We start from the raw sequence: 18,654 nt of genomic DNA, 5'->3' as shown, positions 1-18,654 counted from the left end.
GGGCGTAAATGTGGCGGCTTTCGCTCTTTCCCAGAGATTGATCCGCATGAATTGTGTTCTTGGTGCCGGGGGCGAGAATGCTCCCGGGCCGATCCGTGCAATGTATGTGATAATTGGTCCGAGGCGCAGTGGGTGCTGTATGAGGGTAGGAAGAGGCGTAGACCAGCCAAGGAGTCGTCGGAAAGCTCTCCAGGGACTCCTTTGGTGACGGATACCTCGTCATCCTTCCTACCCCCAGATCAGCCCCCACGGTTCGCGCCTTCCCCTGCGGGGGGGGTTTCGGAGTCCTGCTCCTCATTCGATCTGTCGAGTGTGTAGGAAGGCGCCCGATACCCGGATGTACAGTTGTATTTGGGGTCTTCCGTCCGCTCTGGGTGGGGTTCATCCTCCCCCAAGCTTGAGGGTGCCCCTCTAACTGACCCGACTTTTCCTCCCTCAGGTGTGCCTTCTGTGAGTGACGACCTTGGGCAGGTGTGGGCGTCATTGGGACTGCAGGGTGCCCCCAGTATCCAGGGCTTGATTCAGCGGTTGGCGGGGTCAGCAGTGGTTACTCATGGAGTGGTGACCACTACAACGACTACCTTGTCTACTCCAGAATACGCCACCCCTCCGCACGTGGTGTATACGCAGCACATTGCTTCGGTGACCCCGACAGCATCTATCCAAATGCCGATCGCTGCCGTGCCAAGGAGGGGCGTGCCACCTCCACCTGGTTTCTTTGTGCTGCCGACCCCGGACTTCCGCTGCCCAAAGAGTTCTCCCCTGGACCTGCCGCCTGTTCCTAGGATGACGGTGGCTGATTGTAAGACGCCTGGGACGCCTGACTATGGTGCCGTACCTGTCGCCGATGTTGTCGCTGGCCCAGCCGCTCGCGCCGCTCCTGTGAGGCTTGCTGTGTGTGACGCTCCTGCTATTGCTGTTCCTGCTGTTGCTGCTCCTGCTGTTGACGTTCCTGCCGTGCCTGCCCCTGCCCACGTCGTGTCTCGTCATGGAAGTGCTGCCCCGGACTCAGGTCTTTCCGGACAGGTGCAGTCGGGCCGTGTTGCTTCGGCAATTGCCCCGGCTCCGGCCTGGATGGAAGACCTGACGTCCGTCCTGAGAGAGCTGATGAAGAAGAGGAAGGTGTCGTCGTCGTCTTCATCGTCTTCTTCGTCGTCTGCTGCCGCCTCTCCCCCTTCGACTTCTAAGGCTTCCAAGCTGAAGAAGAAGAAGAAGGCTGCCTCCTCCCCCCCTAAGAAGGCTCCTTCGGGACCTTCGAAGGGCTCGTCTCTGGTGTGATGGGGGGTTCTTCTGCTGGTCTTCCTGTTCCTTCGGGAACGGGGTCCGTCTCCTCTTCTGAGAAGAAGAAGAAGACGGGGACCAGGGGTGTGTTGGCTACCGCTGGTACACCCTCGCCTGGTCTTGGCAGCTCTGCTGCTAAGCCAGGTACCGGCTCGGCTTCTCGTCCGCGAGAAGTTCCGAGTGTACGGTCTCCTTCGGGAGATCGTGCAGCCAAAGTTAAGACGCCAGAGTTCGCTCAGCGTCAAGACCGAGGCACGGAGCAGAAGACTGTCGAGAGCCGCTCAGGTGACTCTCGCCAGGCCAGCGGCCACTCTCGCAGTGACCAGCCGGTACCTCGGGTGAACGTGACGGTCTCTGACCGGCCACGGGTTGAGGCTGGGAAGAGGTCCCCTCGACCGACGGTACCAGCCGAGTTTGATGTGCTGCGAGGACGCTCACCGGTCTCACCGCGAAAGCGAGCTCTGCAGGTCACCTGACCGCCGCTCCCACAGGGACCGGGCGGATAGGGCGACCAGCAGCAGCTCGTCTGACGCACAGGACCGGGGTCGACGTGCTCAGTCGAGCCGCTCGCCACAGGTGAGCGGCACGGCCAGGCCTGCAGATCGATCCCCACCGCGGGTTGGTGATCGGCTGCAGCCCCCCACGTACGCTGGTCCTGCCAGCGAGCGGGGGGGGGAGCGTCAGGTCTGCCTCTCCACTACCTTCAACTTCCTCGGGATACGCCGGGAAGAGCGAGGTAGCCAGGAGTGATCGTGAGAGGTGCGCCGCTCACGATCCCGTCACGACGCCGCACGTGCCAGGTATGGTCTTAGGACCAGCCAGGTCGTACGCGCAAGTGACTGGAGGAGACCGTCAGGGGTCTGTTGCTGGTCCTCCTTCTGAAGGAGGAGGGTCTCGAGAGCTGCTCTTGTTGGAGGGACTGGACGGTCCTACTCCTCAGGACGCTGTAACTCCCGAGATCCAGAGGAACTTTGCCCAGGTTATTGCGCTGATTCGTCAGCACAACGACCTGGGGGAAGGGCTCCCACCATCCGAGCCCACGTCCCTACGGTTCGAGTCATTTTTGGGGCACCCGAAGAACGGGAAACCCAAATTGACGGTGGGTTTGCCGCAATCGGAGCTTGCAGACTAAGTCCTTGACCAAGTGGAGAATTTCGTCTCAGGATGAGAGGATTCACTGAAGTCAGAACGGTCTTCCAAGCTACTTCCTCCTCCTCTGCAGTGACAGCGGAAATTCTACGTGCCTTCGGAAGATCCAATACCGCCCAAACAGGTTAACCCGGAGCTAGCTAGGCTAACTCCAGGTGTGTCCCTGCAGCAGCTCCTGTCGGAGAACCTGTGGTTCTCGCAGCAGGAGGCACTGGGCCTGGAAGCTACCGCTATGGCAGCATTTCAGGCAGTCTCTTGGTTGGATCTGTGGTCCCTCACAGTATCCAAAGTCGCGGCCGACTCTGGGGGCTCTGCCCTTGAAGACGACCCGGCGTTCAGGAGACTGTGCCAGTCTGGAGGTAGGGCCATCTCCTACCTCGCCCATCAGACGGCACACCTGTGGGCCAACTTGGTGCTCCGTCGTAGGGACGCAGTCCTTACACGAGTAGCCAAGGGGGCTGGGCGTGAGGTGGTAAATGGACTTCGTAATGGACCTATCAAGAGTTCCTCCGCTCTCTTTCCTGGAGAGATGGTGGACGCTGCGGTGGAGAGACGGCGCACTGATGACAGTGACCGTCTGGTTCACCAGGCAGTCTCGAAGGTTTCTGGGCAACCTCGAGCTACTGCGGCTAAGCCTAAGAGTTTAGCTAGCGCTTCCTCGGCTGCTAAGACGGCTGCTCCATCGAAGCCCCGAGGAAAGACTCTTGCTGCTTCAACTTCTGGTAGAGGAGGCCGTAACCAGCCCTCCTCCCAGCCCTCCTTTCCCCGAGGAGGTGCTGGGAAGAAGTCGAAGCGAGGTGGGAAACGCTAGGGACGGTGTTCCCCCTCACCTGCTGCCGGAAGTGGGGGGGTGCCTGGCGAGCCACTGGGCATCTTGGCAGCGCTACGGTGCAGAGACCTGGATAGTAGACGTCCTTCGGGAGGGATATCTACTACCCTTCGAATCTCGGCCACCCCTCACCTCCAACCCGGTCCATCTTCAGACTTATGTCCAGGGTTCTTCAAAGGACAACGCTCTTCGGCAGGAGATCAAGACCATGCTGACCAAACAAGCTGTAGAAATCGTTGAGGATCGGTCACCGGGCTTTTACAGCCGCCTTTTCTTAGTGGAGAAGGCATCGGGGTGCTGGCGCCCTGTGATAGATCTCTCTCCCCTGAACCGATTTGTTCGCCAGACTCGGTTCAAGATGGAGACGGCACGGTCCGTGCTCGACTCCATCAGGGAGAACGATTTCATGCTTTCAGTGGACTTGAAGGATGCGTATTTTCAAATACCCATCCATCAGTCCTCCAGAAAGTACCTCCGCTTCATCTTCGACGGGACGGTGTACCAATTCAGGGCACTTTGCTTCGGTCTGTCAACCGCCCCACAGGTGTTCACTCTGGTGTCTGCTTGGGCCCATTCGCACGGGATACGTCTTCTGAGGTATCTCGACGATTGGCTGGTCCTGGCGAGCTGCCGCTCGCAGTTGCTACAGGACAGGGATTGACTTCTCAAGTTTTGTCGCGATCTGGGGATCGTGATAAACTATGAGAAGTCCGATCTCGAACCCAAGCAGAAGATGAAGTACCTGGGTATGCTGATCGATACGGTGACAGCTCAAGTCCGCCCCACAGACTTGAGGATCAGCAGATTCAGGGAGGCAGCCGGCCGGTTCCTGTCTCGGCAGGAACAGGCAGCTCAGCAATGGCAAGTCGTGATCGGCCACCTGTCGTCACTCGAGAAGTTAGTTCCTCATGGACGTCTTCACCTGCGGTCTCTCCAGTGGAGACTAAGGGAGAGTTGATCACAGGTAAAGGATCCACCTTATTTCCCCGTGTCCCTCATGGAGAAAGTGAGGCAGGACCTAGCCTGGTGGCTCGACGACAGGAACCTCTTAAGAGGAGTGCCGCTACGCACTCCCCCCCCGGAGATGTTGCTGTTTTCAGACGCATCAACCGAGGGATGGGGCGCACACCTGGAGGAGTTGCTGACTGCAGGTGTGTGGGACCATCACGACAAGCACCTTCACATCAATGTCCTGGAACTCAAGGCGGCGTTCTACGCTCTCCAAGAATTCCAGGACCGCTTGGTGGGACACTCAGTGGTGTTGATGTGCGACAACACCACAGTAGTGGCATACATCAACAAGCAGGGGGGCCTAGTGTCTCTCCCGCTACACCAGTTGACCGTGCAGGTGCACGAGTGGGCCACGGCTCACTCAATAGAGCTGTCAGCACGCTACATTCCAGGCAAGAGGAATGTAGTAGCAGACAAGCTCAGCCGTTGGGATCAGGTGATAGGAACCGAGTGGTCTCTACACCCAGAAGTGGCAGAAAGGCTCTTCAACCTGTGGGGGCGTCCAGTCATAGACCTGTTCGCCACCCGGCACAACAAAAAACTCCAGGTTTTTTGTTCAGCCATGCCGGACCCATGGGCAGCTGCAGAGGACGCTCTTCAACACCCCTGGGACAACCTCTTCGTCTACGCCTTTCCTCCCTTCTGTCTGATTCGGAAAGTGATCAGCCGAGCGCTGGCCACTCCAAATCTCAGGATGATCCTCGTGGCTCCCAAACGACCTCAAGCCATTTGGTATCCGGACCTGCTGGCTCTTCTTGTGGAAGAACCGAGAGAGAAGCCCTACTGGCACAACCTTCTAGCCCAGCCACACGTAGAACGGTACCACCGAGCAGTCCAGTCCCTACAACTTCACGGCTGGCTGTTATCCACCATCTCTTGCAAACGAGAGGCTTTTCTCGTAGCGCAGCAACAGAGATGGCTAGACACTTCCGACAGTCCTCTGCAGCTGTGTACCAGGGGAAGTGGGCCGTCTTCTGTGGTTGGTGTCGTAGACGGGGTCTATCTCCTCTCAGAGCCACTCTTCAGCAGGTAGCAAATTTCCTCGTTTTTCTTCGCCGAGAGAAGCTCCTCTCAGTACCCACAGTCAAAGGATACAGAGCCGCCCTGGCCCTTGTCCTAAAACTGAGGGGACTGGATATCTCGAATTCGTTCGAGATTTCCTTGCTTATGAGGAGCTTCGAAAGGTCTTGTCAACCCAGGGAACTCAGGCCCCCTGAGTGGGATGTGACTCTCGTCCTTAGGAGTTTGACTCGAAGACCATTCGAGCCACTCCGAGAGTCGTCAGACAGGGGTCTGACCCTCAAGACCCTCTTCTTGCTGGCCCTGGCATCGGCGAAGAGAGTAGGGGAACTTCATGGTCTGTCCTTCAATGTTAAACATTCCAGGGGATGGGGATCTGTGACGCTCGATTTCATCCCGAACTTCATAGCTAAGACTCAGAATCCGTCGATCCCTGACGACAGGTTTGAGTTTTTCACAATCCCCTCCCTAATGGATTTCACCGACAACGATATGGATGAGATGCTGCTTTGTCCTGTGAGGGCGCTACGGCGCTATCTGAAGAGAACTCGACACCTCAGGCCTGAGTGTCGACGCCTCTTCGTTAGCACTGGGGTTACCAAGAAAGAAGTATCCAAGAACACTCTTTCTTTCTGGCTGCGTGAGGTGATCAGGAGAGCGTACGAGGCTGATGGTAGTGACGACATCCGTACGCTCCGTCCGAGAGCCCACGAAGTCAGGTATTGGACCCTCTTTGGCGTTCCGTAAGAACTTCTCCGTGGTGCAGGTCCTGAAGGCAGGTGTCTGGGCCAACCAGACCACCTTCACGTCCTTCTACCTTCGGGATATTGCCCACAAGTCCTTGGATACTTTTTCCTTGGGACCTGTGGTGGCTGCTCAACATGTTGTGTAAGCTTACCCAGCACCCGAGCAGGCAGAACAGCATCGATTCCTGGTGTGACTGTAGAAATGAATGTGTGAATGAGAGTGCGACTGGCTTCTCTTCCCCATCTTTCTCTCACTCTACCTGTGGGCTGGAAAGGAATATGATGCAGGTAAGCTACTCGACAGAGCCCCAATCTATTCCTTTAGTTAGGGATAGAAGCAAATATCCTCCACTTCCTCCAACAAGGGGGAGGGAGTGGATGCCTACTTGAGACAAACCCATAACTTTATGTTGCCTTTGGTAAAGGAACAAGTTCTTGCTTGCTGGTACAACGAGATACGCTTGCCTCTCTCTTAGTACTCGGCTCAGAGGTCTGACCATTGATCCTGCGGTGCACACCCCGATCAATCGGACAGAGGCTTGGACACCTCCCTCGCTCTTACGACCAGGGAGTCATTCCAAGGTTGGACGAACACCAGTCTGTTCACCAAAAAGACTCAGATTCCTCCCACCAATAGGTGAGTCTTCCTATTGTTAAAGGACCGAGGGTTTGTATTACGTATCGGAACAAATGACAATTTGTCGAAAATTGCATTTTTCCTAACTATACAAACCTGAGGTCCTTTACATATAGTCCCACCTCATGCCACCCCTCACTCTGCAACTTTTTGCATGGGCCTAAAGCAAAAGTGATTCTTTGCCACGCGCACGATCGGACAAGCAGTTAACTACCGTTCTCCCCTTGTTCGAAGCTTACGACCGTCCCAGCTGCCGCTAGTTACCTTCCTATTGTTAAAGGACCTCAGGTTTGTATAGTTAGGAAAAATGCAATTTTCGACAAATTTTCATTTTTGAATGGTAGCATATGTAGAATAGCAGGTCTGTAGTTATGAAACTTCAATAATAATAAGATTTTATTTTTCAGGGATCTTGCTATAAGTCTTCGACGCAAACTTGGTGACTGGTTCAGAGTTGTGCAGCTTTTAAAATTGGGCTCATCAGGTGATGATGTCAAAATGGAAGAAGCCCTTAATAACATTGGTCATTATTATGCAGACAGGCACAAATGGTAAGATGATTTATTTTTTTTTAATTGTTGAAAGAGAATATTCAGTAAATACAGTGAAAGTGTTTCCCTTTGTGCATAAGAAATTAGAGTTTACCAGAATTATCAGTCAAATTTCCTCAGGTCCAGCTATAAAAAACAATGCTAAACTTTTCAGTGTTTCAGTTGTTACCAAAATATGTAGTTATTGTTTTGTTCCGATACGTAATACAAACCATCGGTCCTTTAACAATAGGAAGTAGCTAGCGGCAGCTGGAACGGTCGTAAGCTTCGAACAAGGGGAGAATGGTAGTTAACTGCTTGTCCGATCGTCGCGCGCCGCGCGACTGGGAGGTAAACAAATCACTTTTGCTTTCGGCCGTGTGTGGATAGGACGTGCTCGTCATCGCTCTGCCCGCTTTGTCGTTTGCTTTGAGTTTTGAGTATATGCCCTCTTTTCCTAGTGTGATTGAGAGTATTTGTAAGTACTTTGCATTTCTTTTGTTCATTTATGATGAGTGAGGAAGAAATGGAGATTTCGCCGCGCCCCCCAGTCGCCCGTAGAGTGTGTCCCGGGCTGGAGGGGCGTAGATGTGGCGGATTCAGATCATTTGTGGATGTGGATCCACACGAGGTTTGTACTCGTTTTGCGGGGGAGAGATAGGTGCTCCCGCAACGAGCCATGTGTGACTTGTATGCATTGGTCCGAGGCGCAGTGGGTGCTGTACGAGGGCAGGAAGAGACTTAGGCCGCCCAAGAAGTCATCGGAAAGTCCAGTGACTCCTTTGGTAACGGATACTTCGTCCTCTTTCCTGCCCCCCGGCCAGCCCCCACGTTTCGCGCCTTCCCCTGCGGGGGGGGGTAGCGGAGTCCTTCTCCTCTCTCGATCCGTCGAGTGTGGAGGAGGGCGCCCGCTACCCGGACGTCCAGTTGTACTCGGGGTCTTCCGTCCGCTCTGGGGGGGGTGGGGTTCTCTCCCCCCAGGCGCGAGGAAGCCCCTCTAACTAACCCGACTGTGCTTCCGCAGTGCCATCAGCGAAGGACGACCTGGGACAGGTGTGGGAGTCGCTGGGACTGCAGGGAGTGCCTAGCATACAGGGGTTGATTCAGCGGTTGGCGGGGTCGGCAGTGGTCACTCATGGTACGGTAACCACTACAACAACTACAATTTCTACACCAGCATATGAGATGCCACCGCACTTGGTGTACACACCACATGTCATGTCGGTAACACCCACGGCTGCAATTCAGAAACCAATTCCTGCCGTGCCAAAGAGGACGGTGCCACCGCCACCTGGGTTCTTTGTATTGCCGACCCCGGACTTCCGCTGCCCAAAGAGTACCCCCTGGACTGCCGCCAGTGCCGAGGATGACGGTCAGCTGCCGACAGGACGCCTGGCTCTCCTGTGGGTTACCTGCCGTGCCTGCCGTACCTGTTGCTGTCCCTGCCGCTCATTCCCTTTCAGATCAGGTGCCTGCTGCTCATTCCCTTTCAGATGTTCCTGCCGTTCCCGGACCTGTTCCTGTTGTTCCTGCTGTTTGGTGGTGCTGTCACAGTCTCAGGTCTTTCCGGACAGGTGCAGTCGGGCCCTGTTGCTTCGGCAACTGCCCTGGCTCCCTCCTGGATGGAAGACCTGACGTCTGTCCTGCGGAGCCTGGCGAAGAAGAAGAGGAAGAGGAAGAAGGTGTCGTCGTCGTCTTCGTCTTCTTCGTCGTCTGCTGCCTCTCCTTCCCCTTCGACTTCTAAGGCTAACAGCCGAAGAAGAAGAAGGCTGCCTCCTCCCCCCCTAAGAAGACTCCTTCGGGATCTTCTAAGGGCCCGGCTCGCTCAGGCGAGTTGGGGAGCTCTTCTGCTGGTCCTCCTGTTCCTTCGGGAACGGGGCCCGTCGCTTCTTCTGCAAAGAAGAAGTCGACGGGGACCAGAGTGCACCAGCCTCAGCTGGTGCGTCCTCACCTGGTGCTAGCGGTTCTGCCGCTAAACCAGGTTCCGTCTCGGCCGCTTCTCGTTCGCGAGAAGCACCGAGTGGACGCTCTTCCTAAAGAAAGACCGTCCAGCCAAAGTTTTGACGCCCGAGCTCGCTCGCCGTCAAGACAGCGGCGCGGAGCAGAAGACTGGCGAGAGTCGTGCACACGACTCTCGCCAGGCCAGTGGACGCTCTCGCAGCGATCAACTGGCTGCTCGGGCTGACGTGACGGTCGCTGACCAGCCACGGGTTGAGGCGAGGAAGGAGTCCCCGCGGCTGCCGGGTACCAGCCACGGCTGGTACCAGCGGCTCGACGCGCCGAGAGGACGCTGGCCGGTCTCGACGCGAAGAGAGCAGAGAGCCTAGCAGGTCACCCGTCCGCCGCTCCCGATGGGACCGGGCGGAGACGGTGACCAGCGGCAGCTAGCCTGACGCTAGAGATCGGTCTCGACGTTCTCAGCCGAGCCAATCGCCCCAGGCGAGCGGCAAGGCTAGGCCTGCTGCTCAACCGTCACCGCGGGTTGACGATCAGCAGCAGCCCTCCACGCACGCTGGTCCTGCCAGCGAGCGAGGGGGGGGAGCGTCAGGTCTGCCTCTCCCGTACCTTCAACCTCCTCGGGCTATACCGGGAGGAGCGAGGTACCGAGGGCCCGCGATCACGAGAGGTGCGCCGCTCGTGACCAGCTATGACGCCGTATGGCTCAGGCACGGTTTTAGGACCGACCAGAACATACGCCGCAAGTAGTTGGAGGCGACCGTCAGGGGTCTGTCGCTGTTCCTCCTTCTGAAGGAGGAGTATCGCGGGATATGCTCTTGCTGGAGGGACTGGACGGTCCTACTCCACAAGACGCAGTAACTCCCGAGATACAGAGGAACTTTGCAGAGGTCATTAAGCTGATGCGTCTGCATAATGACCTTGCGGAAGGATCGCCGCTACCACCGGCAGAGCCCACGTCCCGGCTCGAATCATTTTGGGGTCCCAAGAGGGAGCCCAAAATGATGGTGGGGTTTACCGCGATCAGAGCTTGCAGATCAGTCCTGGATCAGGTGGAGAATCTCGTCTCAGGACGGGAGGACTCGCTAAAGTCCGGACGGTTCTTCTAAGCTGCTTTCCTCCTCCTCTACAGCGGCAGAGGCGATTCTACGTGCCTTCGGAAGACCCGATACTGCCGAAACAGGTTAACCCGGAGTTAGCGAGGCTGACTCCAGGTGTGTCCCTGCAGCAGCTCCTGTCGGAGAACCTATGGTTCTCGCAGCAGGAGGCACTTGCCCTGGAATCTACCGCTATGGCAGCATTCCATGGCAGTTTCCTGGTTGGATTTGTGGTCCCTCACAATATCCAAAGTAGCGGCCGGCTCTGGGAGTTCTGCTCTCGAAGACGACGCTTCTTTTAGGAGACTGTGCCAGTCTGGAGGAAGAGCAATCTCTTACCTCGCCCATCAGACTGCTAACCTGTGGGCCAACTTGGTTCTTCGACGTAGGGACGCAGTCCTTACCCGAGGGGGCCGGGCGTGAGGCGGCACTCGGGCTTCGAAATGGACCTCTTAGGAGTTCCCCAGCTCTCTTTCCTGGAGAGATGGTGGACGCTGCGGTGGAAAGGCGGCGCACTGACGACAGTGACCGCTTAGTTCACCAGGCAGTCTCGAAGGTTACTGGGCAATCTCGAGCGACTGCCTAGCGCTTCCACGGCGGCGAAGACGGTTGCACCGTCCAAGCCCCGTGTGAAGACTCCTGTTGTTTCAACTTCTGCTAGAGGAGGCCGTAACCAGCCCTCCTCCCAGCCCTCCTTTCCCCGAGGAGGTGGTGGAAAGAAGTCGAAACGAGGAGGGAAACGCTAGGGACGGCGTTCCCCCTCACCTGCTGCCGGAAGTGGGGGGGTGCCTGGCGAGCCATTGGGCGACTTGGCAGCGCTACGGCGCCGAGAACTGGATAGTAGACGTCCTTCGGGAGGGGTATCTACTACCCTTCGAGTCTCGGCCCCCCTCATCTCCAAACCGGTCCATCTACAGACCTATGTCCGGGGATCAGCAAAGGACAACGCTCTTCGACAGGAGATCAAGACCATGCTGGCGAAACGAGCTGTAGAAATCGTGGAGGACCAGTCACCGGGCTTTTACAGCCGCCTCTTCCTAGTGGAGAAGGCATCGGGGGGCTGGCGTCCGGTGATAGACCTCTCTCCCCTGAACCGCTTCGTTCGCACGACGCGGTTCCCGATGGAGGCAGGGGGAACGATTTCATGCTTTCAATGGACTTGAAGGACGCGTATTTTCAAATACCCATCCATCAGTCCTCCAGAAAGTACCTCCCCGCTTCATCGTTCGACGGGACGGTGTACCAATTCAGGGCACTTTGTTTCGGTCTCTCAACCGCCCCACAGGTGTTCACGCGAGTGTTCACTCTGGTGTCAGCTTGGGCCCATTCGCACGGGATAAACGTCTTCTGAGTCTCTCGACGATTGGCTAGTCCTGGCGAGCTCCCGCTCGCAGTTGCTACGACAGAGATCGACGCCCTCAACGTTTTGTCGCGATCTGGGGATCGTAATAAACTACGAGAAGTCCGATCTCGAACCCAAGCAGAAGATGAGTACTGGGGGTATGCTGATAGACACGGTAGCAGGGCAGGTCTTTCCCGCAGACTTGCGTATCAGCAAATTCAGGGAGGCAGCCGGCCGGTTCCTGTCTCGGCAGGAACAGGCAGCACAGCAATGGCAAGTCGTGATCGGCCATCTGTCGCACTCGAGAAGTTAGTCCCTCACGGGCGTCTTCACCTGCGGTCTCTCCAGTGGAGGCTAAGGGAGAGTTGGTCTCAGGCCAAGGATCCTCCTTACTTTCCCGTGGCTATCACGGACAAGGTGAGGCAGGACCTAGCCTGGTGGCTCGACGACAAGAACCTCTTAAGAGGAGTGCCCATACGCACTCCCCCCCCGGAGATGCTTCTGTTCTCAGACGCATCGACCGAGGGATGGGGCGCACACCTGGAGGAGTTGCTGACTGCAGGTGTGTGGGACCATCACGAAAAAGCACCTTCACATCAATGTCCTGGAACTCAAGGCGGCGTTCAACGCTCTCCAAGAGTTTCAGGACCGCTTGGTGGGACACTCAGTGGTGTTGATGTGCGACAACACCACAGTAGTGGCATATGTCAACAAGCAGGGTGGGGCTAGAGTGTCTCTTCCGCTCCATCAGCTGACGGTGCAGGTGCACGAGTGGGCCACGGCTCACTCGATAGAGCTGTCAGCACGCTACATTCCAGGCAAGAGGAATGTAGTAGCAGACAAGCTCAGCCGTCGGATCAGGTGATAGGGACCGAATGGTCTCTACACCAAGACGTGGCGGAAAGGCTCTTCAACCTGTGGGGGCGACCGGGCGTAGACCTGTTCGCCACCCGGCACAACAGAAAACTTCAGGTTTTCTTTTCAGCTGTGCCGGACCCATGGGCAGCTGCAGAGGACGCTCTCCAACACCCCTGGGACAACCTCTTCGCTTACGCCTTTCCTCCCTTCTGTCTGATTCGGAAAGTGATCAGTCGAGCGCTGGTCACTCCCAATCTCAGAATGATCCTGGTGGCTCCCAAACGGCCTCAAGCCGTTTGGTATCCGGACCTGCTGGCTCTTCTTGCGGACGCACCGAGAGCTACCCACTTGGCACAACCTTCTAGCCCAGCCACACGTAGAACGGTACCACCAAGCAGTCCAGTCCCTTCAACTTCACGGCTGGCTGTTATCCACCATCTCTTGCGAACGAGAGGCTTTTCTCGTAGCGCAGCAACAGAGATGGCTGGACACGTCCGACAGTCCTCTGCAGCTGTGTACCAGGGGAAGTGGGCCGTCTTCTGTGGTTGGTGTCGTAGACAGGGTCTGTCTCCTCTCAGAGCCACTCTTCAGCAGGTAGCGGATTTCCTCGTTTTGTTCGCCGAGAGAGCTCCTCTCAGTACCCACAGTTAAAGGATATAGAGCGCCCTGGCTCTCGTCCTAAAACTGAGGGGACTGGACATCTCGAATTCGTTCGAGATTTCCTTGCTAATGAGGAGCTTCGAAAGGTCTTGCCCACCCAGGGAACTCAGGCCCCCTGCGTGGGATGTGACTCTCGTCCTTAGGAGTTTGACTCGAAGACCCTTCGAGCCACTCCGAGAGTCGTCAGACAGGGATCTGACCCTCAAGACCCTCTTCTTGCTGGCCCTGGCATCGGCGAAGAGAGTAGGGGAACTACATGACCTTTCTTATGATGTTAAACACACCAGAGGTTGGGGATCTGTGACGCTCGATTTCGTCCCGAACTTCGTAGCCAAGACTCAGAATCCGTCGATCCCTGACGACAGGTTCGAGTCTTTCACGATCCCTCCCTTCTGGACTTCACCAATAACGATGCGGATGAGATGCTGCTTTGTCCTGTGAGGGCGCTACGGCGCTATCTGAAGAGAACTCGACAACTCAGGCCTGAGTGTCGACGCCTCTTCGTTAGCACTGGGGTACCAAGAAAGAAGTTTCCAAGAACACGCTTCTTTCTGGCTGCGTGAGGTGATCAGGAGAGCGTACGAGGCTGATGGTAGCGACGACATCCGTACGCTCCGACCGAGAGCCCACGAAGTCAGAGGTATCGGACCCTCCTTAGCGTTCCGTAAGAACTTCTCCGTGGCGCAGGTCCTGAAGGCAGGTGTCTGGGCCAACCAGACCACCTTCACGTCCTTCTACCTTCGGGATATTGCCCACAAGTCCTTGGATACTTTTTCCTTGGGACCTGTGGTGGCTGCTCAACACGTTGTGTAAGATTACCCAGCACCCGAGCAGGCAGAACAGCATCGATTCCTGTATGACTGGGAGAATGAATGTGCGAATGAGAGAGTGACTGGCTTCTCTTCACCATCTTTCTCTACCTCTACCTGTGGGCAGAGGGATACGGTCGTTACCACGCTGGAAGGGAGTCAGATGCAGGTAAGCTATTCAACAGAGCTCCATCCTATCTCTTTAACTAGAGATAGGAGTGTATATCCACCACTTTCTCCAACAAGGGGAGAAAGTGGATGCCTACATGAGACAAACCCATTACCTTACATTTGTCATGTAAAGGAAAAAGTTCTTACAATGCTGGTACGAAGAGATACGCTTGCCTTCTCTCTTAGTACTCGGCCCAGAGGTCTGACCATTGATCCTGCGGTGCACACCCCGATCAATCGGACAGAGGCTTGGATCCCTCCTCGCTCTTACGACCAGGGAGCATTCCAGGGATGGACGAACACCAGTCTGTTCATCAAAAGACTCAGATTCCTCCCACCAAGAAGTGAGTCTTCCTATTGTTAAAGGACCGATGGTTGTATTACGTTATCGGAACAAATGACAATTTGTCGAAAATTGCATTTTTCATAAACTATACAACCCTGATGGTCCTTTACATATAGTCCCTCTCATGCCACCCCTCACTCTGCGTATTTTGCATGGGCCAAAAGCAAAAGTTTTTGATTTTGTTTACCTCCCAGTGACGATCGGACAAGCAGTTAACTACCGTTCTCCCCTTGTTCGAAGCTTACGACCGTTCCAGCTGCCGCTAGCTACTTCCTATTGTTAAAGGACCTCAGGTTTGTATAGTTAGGAAAAATGCAATTTTCGACAAATTGTCATATTTATACACTTAAGGATGAAGACTTAGTCATAGACTGAAATGGCAGGGAGTAGGAGGAGATGAAATTGTAAGTTTTCAGCCAAATTTCCACAGATCCATTCATGGAAAAATCTTTCATTTTTCAAAGTTTAATTTTCAGCACTCTTTGATGTGGAAGGAAAGTTGACTTTATTCATCATTTAGAGGAAGATCTTGTTACAGAATTAAATGGGATTGATTTTTAGACAAACAGACAAGATTTTCAGTGTAGAAAAATGTCAACCTTTCAGTGTTTTATTTTCTTGCATTTTTATACCCAGAAAGAAGGATTATAGTGCCATTTATGTACTAAGTGGCTGATTGTTTGTTCATAGAATGAGAATGATAGAAAACAGAGGAAAAAACCTCTCAAGAATTTCTAGTCAAATTCCAGCAGGTCTGCCTATCTAATTTTAAAAATATATTTTTTATCAGCTCCTTAATTAAGACCCGATGACACTTTCAAAATATTTTAATTAATTTTTTTACTGCTATTTTTACGTAGTGCAGATTTGAAATACTATTGCTGTACATAACTTCAAGTCTGACCAAGTAATTTTTGTCAATTCCTCTCAAAGTTGTTTGAGTGTAACAGGAATACTGAACTAATTTTGAAAGTTGAGGGGGCAATGCTAGTTTACATTGAAGAGATGTAGGTAAGATTTTTAAAAATTTTCTTTTGCTATCAGGGATGATGCAGTGAAACACTTTGAGTTAGCTCACAATCATGAGATGCTGTCTGTCTGCTACTATCAGTTGGAAGACTTTGAAGCCTTAGAGTCTCTTGTGCGATCTCTTCCGGATAATTCACCTTTACTGCCATCCATAGCTGATATGTTTACCAGTGTTGGGATGTCACAGCAAGCTGTTGCTGCTTACATGAAGGTATTGTAACTTGCAGGTTATGTACTCGAAAGCAGCATGAATATTTGTATGAGAATACCATATGTAGTATATATACTTTCAAAAGGTCATTACCATAGATTGAAGTTTTAAAAATAAATTTTCACGAAATTAGTTTAATTCCGGATGGGAAATTAGGTGTGCTTCACAAAGTGTAAAGATTAAGAGGATACTGCACTCCGGAGTGTTGTGAGATACCTTGATATGTTGTTGTTGTTTTTTTTTGTGTGTGGTAAAGGGGGGGGCGGCTTCAAATTGGATTTTGAATACTTTGTCATCATTAATTCTAAACTTGTGGCATTAAACAAGGTTTTTATTACTTTTAAGATTAGTTTTAATATTACTGTAACAAATAATAATTAAGGTGTAGTTTTGTACCTTAAATATGTTATCTTTATGCTTGTCTTCTGAATTATATTAATTTTTTCAATATCTTTTCTTTAAGTGTAACAAGGTTAAAAATGCCATAGACACATGTGTGGCATTAAACCAGTGGCATGAAGCTGTGGAACTAGCCAAGCAACATAATGTAACCGAGATCAGTGCTCTCTTAGCTCGTTATGCATCTCACCTCTTGGAAAAAGGAGATAGACTCCAGGCCATCGAGTTGTTCCGTAAGGCTGACAAACTACTTGATGCAGCAAAACTGCTATTGCAGGTAAGCAGTCTTTTTAGCATATATTTGTTTATGGCATTCACTGAAGACCCTTCTTCATAATACATGCAGAGATTGTCAAAGTTACTACTGAATTGGCTTGAATTTAAGTGTTTGTGCTTTTATTAACATATTTCTTCAACAGATTGCAGAAGATGAGGGGAAAAAGAAAGCGAGGCCCTTGCGAATTAAGAAAATGTATTTACTAGCAGCCCAGCTGGTTCAGGAACATAATTCAAAGATGAAAGAAGCAATGAAAGAGGGTACGATATTTGAGCTTATTTTTGTTTTGTAGTTACATTTTTTTTTCAGTGAATCTTCCACATATTATTGGGTTCTATTCATTTGCTAATATGTCACAGGAATTTTCTCAAACATCTTCTCTACACCCACTCATTACTATGCATATTTAACAGCTGTTTCACAATTAGAAAAATTTTGGGTTAAAACTTTGCTCATGCACCAGGTACTGAGCTTTTATTTTAAAAAGGATGGTTTTTGTAGTTATGAGTACATGGTATTGTATATGTTTCTGTCTCAGTGATGTCTTCGCTGCTAAAAAAAAGTTTGCTAAATGCTTTTGGCCTGTTTTGTGATTGTAAGTCAAGTATGTCATTTCTCTCTTTGTTGTACTCTGGGTAAAATAAAAAAAAAATAAATTTACATTGTTTTTAAAAAAATGACACTTGATGCATTTCTCGTGTATGCCTCTTTTTATTTAAGGGTTATTATTTCTTCTATGTATATTATGTCTGGCATAATGTCTTACTTGAAGCATATCCAGAAGATCAGTTTTGTCTGGCATAATGTCTTACTTGAAGCATATCCAGAAGATCAGTTTACCAACTTGTTTAGTTATAACTTCACACTGTTTGCTTTGCTTTTCAGCGGAAGGAAGTCGAAGTGCTGCGCTGATGGGCCTTTTTGATGGAGATGATGGTGGCTTTTCTGTGGAAATGAAGGGTTCTACTAACAATATTTTAGATAACCCATGGAAGGGAGTAGAGGCTTACCACTTCTTCTTGTTGGCACAGAGGCAACTGTATGAAGGTCAGTGGATTTCCATAGACACTCTTAGTTGCTGTGTAGAGAAATAGGTTATTGTAATGAGTATTGCCAGTTAATTTTACTATATTCAGTATCTTTCTTTTATAAGGATATGTGGATGCTGCCATGAAAACTTGTCTCCATATGAGGGAATATGAAGGCATTTTAGATCCAGAAGACATCTTTGCTCTATTAGCTCTGGCTTTCATGTGCAAATAGAGCCTTTGCTACTTGTTCAAGAGCTTTCATCAAGTTAGAGGCTCTTACAGAGGTAAAAACTTAGTTTGTTTTGTTTTTGAATGTTATAATTTTGTGGTTGTTTAACTTTTTACTTTGTAAAGTGTTTCATCCTCTGATTGGGTTTAATCTTCTGAATATTTTATAATAGCTCTAGTAATAATAATACGTAATGGGTTGGGGGATACCATATAATGTGCATTAATCATATCTTCCCCACAAATAGCAAGATACCGCTTGTGATAGGGCAATTATGGCTTGTTATGATGAACATTGTGTAGCCTATAAGTTTCCCAGTAAATGTTATGAATACTGGCCTCTATCATCATAGGTTTTCCAATCAATATCGTGAATGACTGCAACCATCATGGGAGTTATCACTGTTCATACTTGACAAGGTACTAGCTGACCATGACAAAATTGGCCCATATTGAATATTAAAATAGCTTTAAGAATTCTTAATATTAAAAATAGCTTTGAAAACTCTTGATTTAAAACTGGTTGACTTAATAATTTTAAATTAATAAGCTTCCTTGCCTTTCATTTATATAATTTCATGATAATTGTATCATTTTATTGTCTTTATTCATACAATTAATTTCTTAGCTTTGCTAACTTAGCTATCAAGATCAACAATTGGTTAATGAAAATAAAATTGGCTTCAGGACACTTCATTACACATTTTAAAATTTACAGTGGTGTTATTTAAACAGGTATCTCAGTCTAGGAGGGAAGCATATGAAGATCTGGCAATGAATATTTTTATGAAGTACAGTCCAAAGGATTCCCGGAGTAACAGGGCTGAATGCACCAGCTGTGAAACTATGATTCCTGACTGGTAAGTTTGCAATTCTGCACTATTCATGCCAATAGCAGAGAAAACCAATTAAATTGAAGAGCTACACAACAACTACCTCTTGGAGGGTTCAGACTTTCAAGTGTATCTGAGGTCATGCAGTCAACGCACTAACACAAGAATGGACTTGTATCACTGGAGATTAAGTGTATACTTAAT

The 18,654-nt window shown here is 51.4% G+C and overlaps 1 protein-coding gene across 1 annotated transcript in view; it reads left to right on the top strand.

The window, feature by feature from the left end:
* The window catches only part of LOC135210062 (WD repeat-containing protein 35-like), a 95,963-nt gene that overhangs the window by 66,724 nt on the left and 10,585 nt on the right, over nt 1–18,654 (top strand). Inside the window, 8 exon segments of the mRNA XM_064242858.1 lie at nt 7,081–7,224; nt 15,487–15,682; nt 16,146–16,358; nt 16,501–16,618; nt 17,244–17,405; nt 17,512–17,606; nt 17,608–17,673; nt 18,353–18,477. Of these exon segments, the coding sequence (XP_064098928.1) occupies nt 7,081–7,224; nt 15,487–15,682; nt 16,146–16,358; nt 16,501–16,618; nt 17,244–17,405; nt 17,512–17,606; nt 17,608–17,673; nt 18,353–18,477 (1,119 nt within the window).

The sequence above is a fragment of the Macrobrachium nipponense genome, chromosome 39 (assembly GCF_015104395.2).
Source record: "Macrobrachium nipponense isolate FS-2020 chromosome 39, ASM1510439v2, whole genome shotgun sequence".
NCBI lineage: Eukaryota > Metazoa > Arthropoda > Malacostraca > Decapoda > Palaemonidae > Macrobrachium > Macrobrachium nipponense.
Note: the sequence above shows the minus strand (reverse complement) of the source record. Positions and strands in the feature narration are given on the sequence as shown.